This window comes from Falco biarmicus, chromosome 12, assembly GCF_023638135.1.
Source record: "Falco biarmicus isolate bFalBia1 chromosome 12, bFalBia1.pri, whole genome shotgun sequence".
Lineage (NCBI taxonomy): Eukaryota > Metazoa > Chordata > Aves > Falconiformes > Falconidae > Falco > Falco biarmicus.
In genome coordinates, this window is record NC_079299.1 from 31,849,652 (window position 1) to 31,863,159 (window position 13,508).

A 13,508-nucleotide genomic window follows, 5' to 3' on the forward strand; every position below is an offset into this window, starting at 1 on the left:
CTTACAGGCAGAGCAACGAAGAGGATGCCAATCAGAGGAGCAAAAAGAGGAAGAGGAAAATAAGGGCAGGTGGGGAGGAAAGGACATGGAAAGGGAGAAGAAGAAAAACAAGAAGGTTGGGGAGAGGAGAGAGAAACAACAATCAATTAATTATCTGAACCGAACGCACTGACAAGTACAACAGCAAGACATTTTAAAACTGTTCCTAAGCCTCATCTCTTCTGTTCTTTTTCCATCCTAAAGCTGTAACTGCTGACGGAGACAGTAAACCTTGGGTCCCCCTCAATAATACTAGACCATGACTTATTTCAAATCCTGCAAGTAAAATCTATCATGTAACTTCTATGTTCCTTGGAGGTATTAACGGAATCATCATTTTTTTCATTATGTAAATAAATAAGACAGGAAAAGTACATTTGATAAAGTGCTTTCATTTTCTTTTCTAAGGAAAAAAACCTTAATATTATCCCCAAATTTGTCACATACAAGTTTTTTTGCCCTTTATAATAATGAAATTTCTCTGCCCTGTTTGCTCAGGGGCCCAATACCCTGGGGAAGACCAGTGTAATACAGATTTCCTTTTCACCTTGCTGGATCGCGCTAAGCACAGAGCACGTGCTGGGTAGTACTAGAGGATGCAGAGCAGGTAACTGCAGATATCTCAAAGGCGGTTATCTGGTATCGAGTATTACTTCCAGTCTGTCCCCCTACTCTCTCCCATGATGGGGGAGAGAAGGGCGAATTAGTGGCTGATCTCTTTTGACAAAAAGACAGCAGAGTAAGTCTTTGCGTTAATTTTGGGGGAGTCATTGTGAATTGTTGATTCCTTTCCAGAAGGGTGGTGTTTGTTGCAAACTCTCCCCTCATAACCCGGCACTGCCTGTATCAGCATTCAGCCACATACTTGCAATCTTCTCAGGAGACACATCTCAGTTCTTGAGATCAAACTCCTCCTGAATTGTACAACGATTCGTTATTTCTAGAGGGATAATGTACTTCCAGTTTTTCAGATTCACCACTCTTAATATTACAGAAACACAGAGTCCTGCAAGCTTATTCTAGCGAACACAAATGTTAAAAAGATGGAAATGTAGCTATAATGAAGAGGAAAATAAAACAGCCATCTTCTTGAACCAAAACTGTCTACTAGGTGTCACATAGTACCTTCGAAGCATATTTGTATTATGTAAGGAGGGAAATAACTTGTTCACAGCAACAGTTCACCTTCTAAATATTACTATGTAAAGAAAGAAACATCGTTATCTTGAAGTCCTTGCTCCCAAGAAGAAGCTCAGAGCAACAGCCCTAGCTATTCCTGCCTCTTGCTTGAGCTGGATGCTTATTTTTCTGTTTTTCCTTTTCTTAATTTAAATCTACTTTGTTTAACTCTGGGTTTCTACTCACTATACTTCTGAATATCTCACAATTTTTCCCATCTCAGACATGCAATGAAAATACAGGAAGGGGGATACTTCTCAGATCCTTATTGCATTTTGCAGTGAAAGTGGACCAGCAGTTTTTCAGGACTTGGGATTAACTATCTTAAGTGGCGTTCCAGCTTGTAACATATTTTTCAAAATTTAGACAGTATGTTAACAATCTCAGAATATTCCCAGTGTGTAAATCCCGTCAAATGCACAGTCTTTGGGGTCTTCATACAGATATACGGCACAATTAGAAAGACGAAAGATTTGGGATTAGAATATCTTCTCCAGACAATCTTCCCCCTGAAAAGACTACCAGGTTTTCACATGTACCTGCCTGAAAGAGAATGGAATACAGCCTCTTGGTTCCCTTCTTCGTATCTGAAGGGACTGGGAGAGGCTACTTCAGCTGTGCCCTTTACAGAAGCTTTAAAGCTTTGTGAACTGGCTTCAGTATCACTCCTTGCCATCTCACTCAGCTGGGTGCACAGAGAGATTTCAAGACTCCATGTCTTGAAGACCTGCTGATTTAGAACTTAGGTTTTCCTTAACACTGACAGTTGAGTACTTGTAAACTTTCAATTTCATCTGGCTTGATTGACTGTCACTTTGGACCCTTGCAGATGCAAAGAAAAGTCAGCCCAGTGCTTTCAGGAAGCTTTTAGAACATGCTCAGACAAACCCTTCATTAGCTGCTGCATGTCTTTGTATTCTCTGAAAAGATGAACGTGGCACAGCTATGAAGCCTCCCTCCTAATCCTTATGTCTTACGAGGGAAGCGAGCTTCACCCTGAAGCACTCGTAATAGGGAGTGTCAAGATTCTGCATAAATTGTGCACACATCAGTGCAACTGTGGCCAAAAATTGAAGCCTTTGACAACTGCAGTCGCCAACACATTCATCTCCTCTAACTGCATCCAAAACCCAGTACCTTTCACAGCCTCAGGCTCCATCCCAGCACAACACCCTCAGAAACTGCATTTGCCTGCATTTCACCATATAATTTCTGCTTCTGTTTGACTATAAATTCTGCTAATGTACACCAATCCGATGAAGAAAGGGAAGGGAATTTATCTTTGACTAAGAAGCTATATATGAAAAGTATGGGATCTGTTGACAAATGTAACAGAACAGCAAATTCCAAATACAAAAGATGTGATTATATTGAAGTAGCCCTAGAGGTCATATAAAGAACGTGTAGAATAGCTGTGACTCTTCAGCATAAACGATGGAAAGGACGGTACAAGGGTTTATTTTTAAGCTATTTTAAAATGAAATACAAAACTGTTGATTACATAGAGACAGTAAGAAGAAAAAAAGGTACAGAGAATGTAAACATTTTCCTTTTTGCTCTCTTCAGTCTAGAGCTTGTTACAGGATAGATTATTCTTTCAGATAGGCTACAGTATGCTATTTTCATTTACAGTCATTACGAAGAGACTACTACGGAAATCGGAGGCAACCTCACTACAGAGGAGGTGCCTACCCATGTAATTAGGTGCACCAGCTATAAACAGAGTGGGTAGTGTGGAAATACTAGAGGAGCTTCCAGCCTCAGTGTTGCTTTGTGGTGCTGGATAGCACAAAGCATGTTTTCCCGGCATTAAGGATGATCAGTGTCGTTGTGACAAATGGGAAGCCTGCTTCGTTTCTCTTCTTACATGCTGCTTTGCAGGTACCGCAGGTTTGGTTTAAAAGGTTGAAAAAAAGCAAACGGCTTGTTTATTTCAGGGGGTGCCTTCCTCCACAGCAACACAGCAGGCTCAGCTGAATCAGCTCATCCAGCGCAGGACTAAGAATGTGGACAGACTCGAGTCAGGAAGCCTGACGTGTATGTGGCAGACTGAGATGCTCCTCTGAGAAGCAGAGTACTGGCTTGCATCAGACAGCAGGCCCGTGGCCAGGTTTCAGAGAAGAAAAGCTTCCTAGGGACCCAAAGGGACTGCAATGATTTTCATTCCTGGACTGAAAATAGCACTGAAAAGCTGCAGAAGAGGCTGATGCTTATGCTCATATTGTTGGCAATTCACTAGTACAAAACAATTGTAAGCCCAGCTTAATTGGTCAATTAAACTCACTCGACAGTTACTTTTGCATCATCAAAGCAGAATAAAGCAGCTGCAGGGTACAAGGGTTGCTGGTGTAAAACATCTGGCCATTGTACCACTGGCACTTGTTATTTCATGTGTAATAATGATTTAGCAGTATTTGCCCAAAATAAAATAATATTTTTCCTTTTTTAATTCAATCTCAAAACATTCATGTTTACTAGATAATACACTATGCCTTTTTATAGAAAAATGGAGGAGCAAAGACTTTATAGGAGTAAATGAGAAAATGGAAAGAGATATCCATAAAAGAAGGGGAAAAGAAATGGTTATGGTCCAACATTATATTGAAAAAAAATCACTAATCCTTCCGCTGCATGTTTTTGTTAAAATGTTGTGATGAAAAAAAAGGGGGGGTGTGCAACATTATTCTTCTCATTTTTCATACTCAACATTTGTTCTCCTATTCAAATACCAAGTGAAAAAATATTATTACTTGCTGTCCACGATGCTCAGCACTGCTTTCTTTGGGAGCTTTAAAAACAGAAGCTAATTTATTTTTCAAAGGTCTGTAGGAGATTAGGAAGTATTCCTAACTCCATTTTGTATCTTGCAAATCAGGACACCAAGGAGATTTAGAGCCAAAAATCTCAGAAGCAGCCACTTAATCTGTTCAGTGTAATTACGTGTTACGTGTTTGTTCAAAAAACCGCTTATATGATCTCCACTTGCAGCTATGAGCATGCAGTTTTTCTGCAAATTCAGCCACGCTCCTCTCGGCTGACAGCAGGAAACGAGGTGGTACTCAGAGCCAGAGGCTGCCTGCAAAATATTCTATCTGCCAGCCATCACAAGAAGCTCTGTGACAGAAGCAGGAACAAGAAGGCAGCTCTCCACAGGCTCCAGCGCGCTCTCTTCTTGCCACCCCAGCCTCTTCCTACACACAGCCCTCTTATCTTTTGCAATACCTGCAGGAGGGATCCTACAGCACAGCACTGCTTACTTCCACACCCGCTGTATTCCCCGAGGACTAGGGATCCTGTTCTCTAACTAGGGCAGGATGCCTGTGGGGACAACACTATGCCATCACACTACTGGTATTGTTACTAGTCATGCATCCTGGGGAAACTGAGGGGAAACAACTAGGCTTAAATTCTTTCTGTGGGCTAACCCTCAGGAGTCCTTTCTGTCAGTGCCCAACATTGGGCAAAAGCAAGAAAACTCATGATAAAAGAACAACCACCTATAAAAAGAAATTTTATCGAAAGAGACTGCATGGATTCACAGCTGAGTCATCAACTGGACTCGCAGGTGTAGATTTACTGTTCCAGATTACAAAGAGGAACGTATTTCACTGGTTATAGAAACTCCTGTTCTGTCCCAGCAGTCCTGTCCCAGTCAGTTTTCACTCACCCACTCCCCTACGTTTGTGTTTCACTGGACCTCACCCTCTGTGCTTAGCTCTTATCCCTTTTCTTTACTGTCCTCTCCAATAGTGTTTTTCCAGCTGGTTTTGCTTTTTATTTTTTTTCAGAATAATTCAGCCTAAGGTCCATGTGTGCCGTAGGAAGTTTCAGCTTTAACGGTAACAACCTGACACAATTACAAGCCACTGAAAATCTTTCAACCAAAACATCACCAAAAGCCTTAACTGCAAAGTATTTACAAGCTCACCCAACCACAAATGTCCTGCTGTAGACATACGCACAGCTACGCAAGCTAATTAGGAAAGAATATAATTGTGTGGACAGCAGAAGAGAACAAAACACTCACTGGTGTTTTACTTACCTACATGTATTTTTCTCTATCACATTAACATGTTGTACCCTGTGAATACCATTTTAAATATTATCTTGTGAATTTTAAAATTCCTGCTTCTTTCTAGGGACTAATTTTAGTTGAATTCAAAGAGATTCAAGAGAATGCAACACACATTTGGAAACGAATGCCTTTGTGTGACATACCTCTCTTCTACTGAAACTTCCTTCAGCTGCTGATGTGGTTTTGTCCCTTCCATCTCTCGGATGCTTACTGCATAAATCTTAGTGGTATAGTCAATTGCTTTTTCTCTTGCAACATCACTATCATAACCTTTGAAAAATAAAACATAAAATAAAACAGACTACCCTTGTTTCATAGTGGAAGAGTAGCAAACAAGATCTGCGCCAATAAAAGGAAGGAAACAAATCCTACTGAGCTCTCCCTACACTGAACATTAGCACATGAAAAGTTTCTTGCCCACTTCAAGTTAAACACCTGTGTGAGCCCCTGGGGAATAAAGACTAAATTAAAGATGTATTTTTGGTAATCCTTTTTACCTCCATCTTCTTCTGCATCTGTGTCTGATTCTTCACTATCAACCAGCTTACTCTCCTGAATGCCCAAAAATTCTCTGGTCCAGATCATCAAAGCTGTATCAGCACCACCTACAGTCAGCAGCACAGAATCATTGTGCAACCACCGCACGTTGGTTACCTGTGCGCTGTGACCCACATACTTCTTGAATTTTGCATGTTGGCCCTGCAGCACAAAGAATTCCTGTATTAGCAATCTGACATATTGCGAAGTGTCTTCCTTAGTTCTTTTTCTTTTGCAGTTTCTAGTCTCAGAAATAAATACGCTTATTACCTTCACTGGATACGAAAAAAGCTTCACAAACCCAAAATCATCTCCTGTAGCTAATAGTGTTCCATCTTTTGTAAGACTAGCTGCATTTACAACGGTGACATCACTGTGGATGGGCCAAATTCCTTCACAAGTAGGACCAAGAACACATGTCCAGGTGTCCCACTCAATCTTCTCTATCTGCAATCAAAATTTCCCCAAAAGAAGTCATCTTAATACATACCAAATTCACACTGGTTTCACATGTATATTTTCTGTTTGATACTAGTTTTTTTTCAGTGTTTTTAGAAACTACGTACTGTTTCCAGCTTAATATACAAACTGCATATCCTCATCAAAAGGCTTAAAACTAAACATTCCTGCTTTCCCAAGGCAGAGCATGATTTGAATACAAATCTCCTTAAAAGATTTTTCTGAGGTGCTAAACATTGGCAATTCTGTAGAAGAATCAACATTGTTAAAAGCCGTGTCTAAAGATGGTTTATAACCTGTATGCACACCAATTACACAGAAACCAGGCGATTGGTCAGGAAAGGGGATTATGCGAAATGACTGCTATTAAACAAACAACAAATTTAGATACACAAGCAGAAACTTGCAGGTTCCACCACACACAAATGCTAGGAAAGACATTATAAAGAATCATTAAATAATTCTAATTCTAACCACTGTAAATATAGTATTTCAAAAGGAAAAATATACCATTTGAAGACAAAACCATGTTCTTTTTCAACAGTCCAGAAAAATAACTTTCACAGTTAAAAAAATGCAGTAAGCAGAATTCGTACCTCAGCAATTCTTATAATATGCCTTTTCCCCCTTGGTGCTTCAAAAAATAGTTGTTCTTTGGCACCAGAATTGACTTGCAGTAACTTTCCTGGATACAAAACAAGAGTTTATTATGAATCTTATTCATTAACATGAATATTATCAACTTTATTTTGATTGAGTGAAGAGATTTCTGGGGATAAGCTAAGAAATTATCCTCCAGAGAGTTATTCATAGCAAAAGTAAAACAGATGCTTAGAATCACTCTCATAAGAATCCTATGCTCCTGATTCACTGCCGAAGTAATATTTTAAATACCATCCAACATCCTTAAAAAGTTACTGTCTTGCAGCAAATCACTTTCTTCTGTTAAGAAGTATTTTGCTTGTGTTTTCATCATCATGATAATGGAAAGCAAAAAAAAAAAACCACCAAAGACTCAAAAAACCTTGTCCTACTCATTTTCATAACTATTTTATAATGATTTTGCAAGACTGTTTTGCTGAAAGCTAGAAACATTGTAAGCACCTGTCTACTTTGTACTGCCTAACTAGCTTACAGTCCAGCTACACACCAAACTGTCCTTGCATAGGGAGTTTACTACACCCGTACAATGTGATATCATGAATATAATCCTGCATGCAACTGATAGTATATTGGCAAGCATTTGTGAATGATGAAGCAAAAAATGCTTTCAAATTCAGTTTTAGAATATTTCTGATATAAGAAAATTAAGGCATTTTCTGATTTTTTTCAAATTATAACAACTATAACAGTATAAGAAATACTGCAGGGATTTATTATCGTAAATGCAGTTCTACAATAGCTAAACTGCATAACTGCCAGGGAAAGCACCTTTTACTGAGAAATGCTCAATTAGATTATCAACCGACATGAACTAGTGCAGTTCCAACATTGCTGTACTTTGGCTGGGCATCTTACCCTTTGTTACATGAGATACGTTCAGGCCGTTGGAATCACTGACCACAAGATGTGCAATATGGGGCTATATTAATATCATGCCCTTCCCATCTGACCTGCATAACACAAGCTTATACAATTTAGTATATTAATCCTTTACAGCTAGAAGCTCAGTTAGAATTAGTGCAATAAATACCAATAAGGACACAAAAACTTCTCAGTTTTCTTTTATCTGTACATGTAACACATCCCAGAACTGGCTACTACAGATATACGGGTAGTATGCGACAAATTGCTGATATCATGTTTGTAACTATCAGCAGTCAGATTATCAGGACTGGAAGCAGGCACACAGTGCCAGCTCAGTTGCAGCATGGCTTACTGGCTCGAGAACCCAGACCTGGACAGATTCTGAAAGGAGTTCTGTTGATGTCAGTGAGCTCGCACCACATCTTGGGACTAGCACAACAGGGGAAGCAGGGCTCAGACACACAGGTGATTCCACACAAAATCATATTAGGTCTAGGAAGGCTTATTTGCATGAGCTCATTATTGATCCTGCTAGACTTAATTAGTTGTGACAATAAGGCGCTCTAACTTCATTGCAGTGATTGCCAGGCAACGCTCAGCAAAGAAGAAAGGAAATTGGACATAAAAGGTGGAAAAGAAGAATGTGCCGCACACTACAAAACTATAAAAAGAACAGGGCAAAGGAAATCAACGCTATGTTCGTAAGTGACATTTAGTCGTACGTTGTCAGCAGTCAAGTAGCACATACTCTGGTACAAATGCTACAAGGGGGGACGAGTTACACCAACAAACGTAAGTGCAATGCACCCATATGGTGCTTGATGCTGAAAAATCACTTGCATTAGTTGTTACAGTGTATCTTAGTAACTGGTACAAGAACAGTTTTCTGATATTCTGTTTTATAGTCATTTTAAATCCATATCTCTGCTCAAACATTTTACCTCTCGAGTCCCAGTCAATGTGTGTGATATAGCTAGATGCACCTTTACAAATGCCAACTCTTTTGCTGGTAAGTACATTGTAAATATCTACAAAATTATCATGGGAAGCCACAGCCAGGTACTTTCCTGATTCTGTAAAGAAGAGACACTGAGGTTATTAAAGGTGTACATGTTATAATTATTATTGTTACACATTTTTACTACTGTAGTGCATCCAAATGCACCAGTTAGGGGTGGGCCCCGTTACACGAGGCTGCATACAACCACACAGAAGTGAAAGTATTTAAATGCATGGAGTGCATATAAAGCCAGACCACCTTCTGAACATTCTATCTTTTGTCTAGAGGAGAAAAACAAACTCCTGGATAAACACTCCCCTTCCACCTTATCATGTGATTATACCTCGTGAAAACTTTATATCTGAGATCATTTCCTTTCTGTGGTGGAAAGAGACCATGTCCTCAACAGTGTCAGCATTCACCACCAGAAAACTCCCATCGTTCAAGCCCACAGCCAAGGCTTTCCCATCAGGAGAAAAGGCACAGCATCGTCCACCTACAAAGGAAAACGGAAAAGAGTATCTTAAGGTTTACAAACTTGGGATTGAGAAAACCATCAATAAACTGCAACTGAAAGGTATACTTCTAAAATAGATTTTTTTATTCATTAAAACAAATATATTATGTGATAGGAGGGCTATGATCAATGTTTTACTAAATGGGAATGTACCCTCTGTATAGGCTCTTCTTGAGTTGACGATGGTGATTTGATCAGTCTTGAAATGGGTTTAGGTGCAAATATCACCTTCCAACTATGTTCTAAATGCACCAATGATAGAACTATAATAAAATAAAATGGGAAAAAACCCTAAACCCCCACAACATACAGAAAGGATAGCCAGATGGAAAATTCAACGACTTATTATGGGCAGCATAACTACATGTCTTTCAGGGATACTACACTTGAAAGCTTCTTTGTTACATGACTGAATAATGTTTCCTTTCAGGTGGAGCACACTTAAAACAGAGATGTACTACACTTCCTCCACTTACTTTTTCCCTTAACATTATTTCTGACCATACTGTCTCATACAGATAATCCTTATCCATCCCCGAGTTCACCTCTCCAAAACATTTGACTCTGTTTTCCCTCAGCCACTTAGAGTTCCTGTGCTTTGGATCTGTCACTGAAAATGAAGCATGTTGAATTTACACTGTAAAATTTCCTAAGGATATCAATGAGTAAACAAAATAAGAGTATTTTTGAGAAGGCAGCTTTTCAACATAGCTCACCTAATTTTATAGACGTGAGGGCACGAAACCTGTTCATTTTCAAAGAAGTTTGTATAACATGTAAAGTTCATATGGCCACTGAAGGCTGATTGTGCTCAACATGTAGAAAATTTTACATTTGTCTTTATAAGGAAACTTCTTAATGTCAGCAAAGAGTACACTGGCCTTAAGTATTCTTAGGAAGGAAAATGATTCTGAGCTCAACTCATTCCCCTTGGAATCAGAGGAAAAGAGATTAAAGTTAATTTTATTACTATTCATTACAATGGATTATAATCCTTTTTCTTTCTACCCTTTTCATTGACTTGACACATGCCAAAGACAATCTACCTCCTATGCTTCCAATTTCTTAATGACTGTCCTCTTCCTACCTAATTAATGCCTGTGATGTGCACCAAAAGCAAAGATGGAACTGTTACAGACATAGAATAGTACCATTACCCTCACAGTGTATGGCCAAATGAGAATTACCTTTTTTGAGTTTCCTCACTGCCAGCATGCGGTGCTGGGAAGAAAGTTCCCAGATTCGTAGTGTTTTATCATCACTCACTGTTGCACAGACAGGCAAGAGAGGATGAGCTGCCAAGCCCCAGACTTCTCCTTCCATATGTCCCTAAAGGAAATAATTTAATATAAAACAATGCACTTGTGTTTATGTAGTATGTTCTAACATTTGCCCTGCCTCCTTTTACAAGTCTTGGACAATAAGGCTTTTACCATCTCCTCTCAAAAATTTTCCACATTCAGAGTGACCTGAATATCCTGTCTGTTTCAACCTCTGATACCCACCTAAAATACACTTTTCCATAGTCTCGTCCACTACTACTAGCTGTAATTCCAACGTTCTTCCAATACTCTCTCTCTTCCAGACTTCAAATGAACAGGAAATATTTATGCCCCAAATAGGACTGTATCCTGAAATCCTAGCACGGGCTAATTTGTCTTCGAGGTTCATGTAATAAATTTAGATCCTGGAGAACATGTTTGCCCAACATACACATACTTACTTCTTGTAATCTTTCCTCAGAACTCGGTTTTCAGACCTTTTAATCATTCTTTCTGCTTTTTCTAGATTTCCTTCAACTTGCATACAGCTTGCTGGCACTGCATTTCAAGGTTAAATCATTTCTGACTATTCTCAGCCTGGATTTCAGTTTTGTAACTGGTGTTTTTGTTGAGATGGAAAAATACCATAAGAAGAAAAAGGGGAGGAACTGTCATGACACCTTGATTACACCTTATATATTTTCTATGTTGGCTCAAGTTGATGCATGTATGCATGTAATGTAAGTTGGATGACAATTGTAACACTTCTCTTTATCACAAAACTGACAGCAATCAGGTAATTTTAAGGTATTTTTATTACCTTGTAACCTTAGTATTCACGTGAAGGCAACTATATTAGGATGATATTGCCCTTCTAAATTAGGGAATGAGTTAAATAATTTATAAAATAAAACTTTGCACGTTTAGGTTAGTAAGGCTATCGTGTAGGCAATATAAATTTGAAAGATTACTTTATGTGATCAGAACTAACTAGAAAGAAAAATAGCAAAGAAACAGTATTTTTGTAAAAAAAGTGTTAATTTAGTCAGTTAAAGCAAACAAAAAGTAAAAACTTGATAAATTGTAACTCAGCAAATGATATATACAATTTTCTACATATAGACATGAGGGTTATTCAGGACACCAAGTCAAAGCAACATCAAATACATCAGTGGATGTAAATATGAAATGTTTTAAACCAAATTTTGCAAAATCCTTTGTCTTGCAAAAGAGGTCTCTTTATGCTTTGCAGCACATGCAATGAGAACTGTGTGTCACTGTAGTAAACTGTCATAACTCTAAAGCAGTTTTTCACACGTTAAAGTATAGGATCCTTCAGAATATACTGTATTATTTCAGTAAAAGCAAATACATGGAAGCACACTGTCAAAACAAAATAAATTGCGTTAGCTCTATGCTTCATTTTTATGTTGGGTCCTAAACTAAAATGTCTGAAAAAATCCTAAGAAGTCTCATCAACCTTTGAACTTAATGGACTGTTTGTTTTACCTTCAGGATTCTGTAACGCACAGTGAATCTCAAAGTCATTTACGTAAGAAAGAATCAACTTCTGCCTGAGCAAAGAAAGGAATGGTGGCCAACAGGATTAACGAAAACAGAAAGAAAATTGCTAGGAAAATCTTACCGTATCTTGTATTTCTACAGGGAATATTTTGATATGGAAGATCCATACAGTACCTGAACAAGCAGAGTCATAGGACCACTTTTATCGATTTCAAGTATCTCTCCATTTTTAGTTCCCACTAGTATATGTCCATGTCCTAGACTGATGGCTCGAATAGAGGGATTGTCTTCTAAAAGTAAACCTGAAGAATAGAAAGATAGTGATTTTAGGTTTTTATTGTGAAATCAAAATAGAAACCTATAGTTTATACAGCTTATATCACTTATAATTAAAATCTGTTTAAAATCATGAAACATGAGATACACTTGCCTGATCAAACTACTAGAGGTAACTAATAGCTCAAAAGAGGGGAGCTTGTGGTAGTCTATACTGTGGTAAGATAAAGATTGATATTTTACTGCTTCAACAGTGACAGTGTATCAGGGGTTCAGATGCTACAGCAACATGGACGTTAATTCTGTGATCCTCTGTGAATATCACCTTGCAGCCTTCCACACGGATGCCTGGGGAATTTAACAGGCCTTTCCAGCTCACAAGGAACCTGGTCTCAGCTTGAGACATTTCTTTTAAAAATCACTTCTTCCGTGAAAACAAAGCCAAGTGTCACAGAATAGAGGAGGAAATAGCAGAACAAACTATAAATGGCAAAGACTGTGCAATACAGCACAGAGTATTAAGTAGTGTATTCCTGCTCCCTTGGTGTTCTGGTAAGATTTGACACCTCTTACTGCCATTTTACCAGCCGTCATGCATACAGTCCTTACTAAAACACACTGAAAAATAATACCTTTAGAACTAGCAGATAGTGCTGCTCTTTTAATAGCGTATGTCTTCAGACACCTTTCAAACATATCATCCCAAAGCGCCACAATTCCATCTTTGCCACCAGTTACAAAACCCTGAACAATCACAATATGAAAACATACACACACGTCAGCATACATATGTTAATATTTAAAAAGACATATCCAAAGGCAGTATAAATTCTTCCCTGCATTTTATTCACATGTCAGATTAAAAATACTAGAGCCTGTACCTATGAAGAAAAAAATATAAGGGATAAGATTTAGAAAGTTGCTTTTCAAGGGTTATAAGGACTTATAACCATGCAGAGTGTGTACCATTTTACATAGTAATGCTGGACTGTAACATTTTTATGCATGTGGAAATAAGCTATGGAAAAATACATGCTTCATCCTTAGAAGAGGCAGTAAGTTGGTAGTAACAGGCTTTTAAGTTATTCCAAATTCAATGGACTTAATAGATTC

At 38.4% G+C, this 13,508-nt stretch overlaps 1 protein-coding gene across 3 annotated transcripts in view; it reads right to left on the bottom strand.

The window, feature by feature from the left end:
* The window catches only part of EML6 (EMAP like 6), a 118,129-nt gene that overhangs the window by 22,525 nt on the left and 82,096 nt on the right, over positions 1 to 13,508 (bottom strand). For all 3 annotated transcript variants that reach the window (XM_056356918.1, XM_056356917.1, XM_056356919.1), the window contains exons 19-27: positions 13,028 to 13,139; positions 12,294 to 12,421; positions 10,521 to 10,662; positions 9,160 to 9,312; positions 8,758 to 8,889; positions 6,886 to 6,974; positions 6,101 to 6,277; positions 5,791 to 5,992; positions 5,437 to 5,563 (exon numbers count right to left, since the gene is read on the bottom strand). In XM_056356918.1, the coding sequence (XP_056212893.1) occupies positions 5,437 to 5,563; positions 5,791 to 5,992; positions 6,101 to 6,277; positions 6,886 to 6,974; positions 8,758 to 8,889; positions 9,160 to 9,312; positions 10,521 to 10,662; positions 12,294 to 12,421; positions 13,028 to 13,139 (1,262 nt within the window). The remainder of the gene's footprint in view (positions 1 to 5,436; positions 5,564 to 5,790; positions 5,993 to 6,100; positions 6,278 to 6,885; positions 6,975 to 8,757; positions 8,890 to 9,159; positions 9,313 to 10,520; positions 10,663 to 12,293; positions 12,422 to 13,027; positions 13,140 to 13,508) is intronic.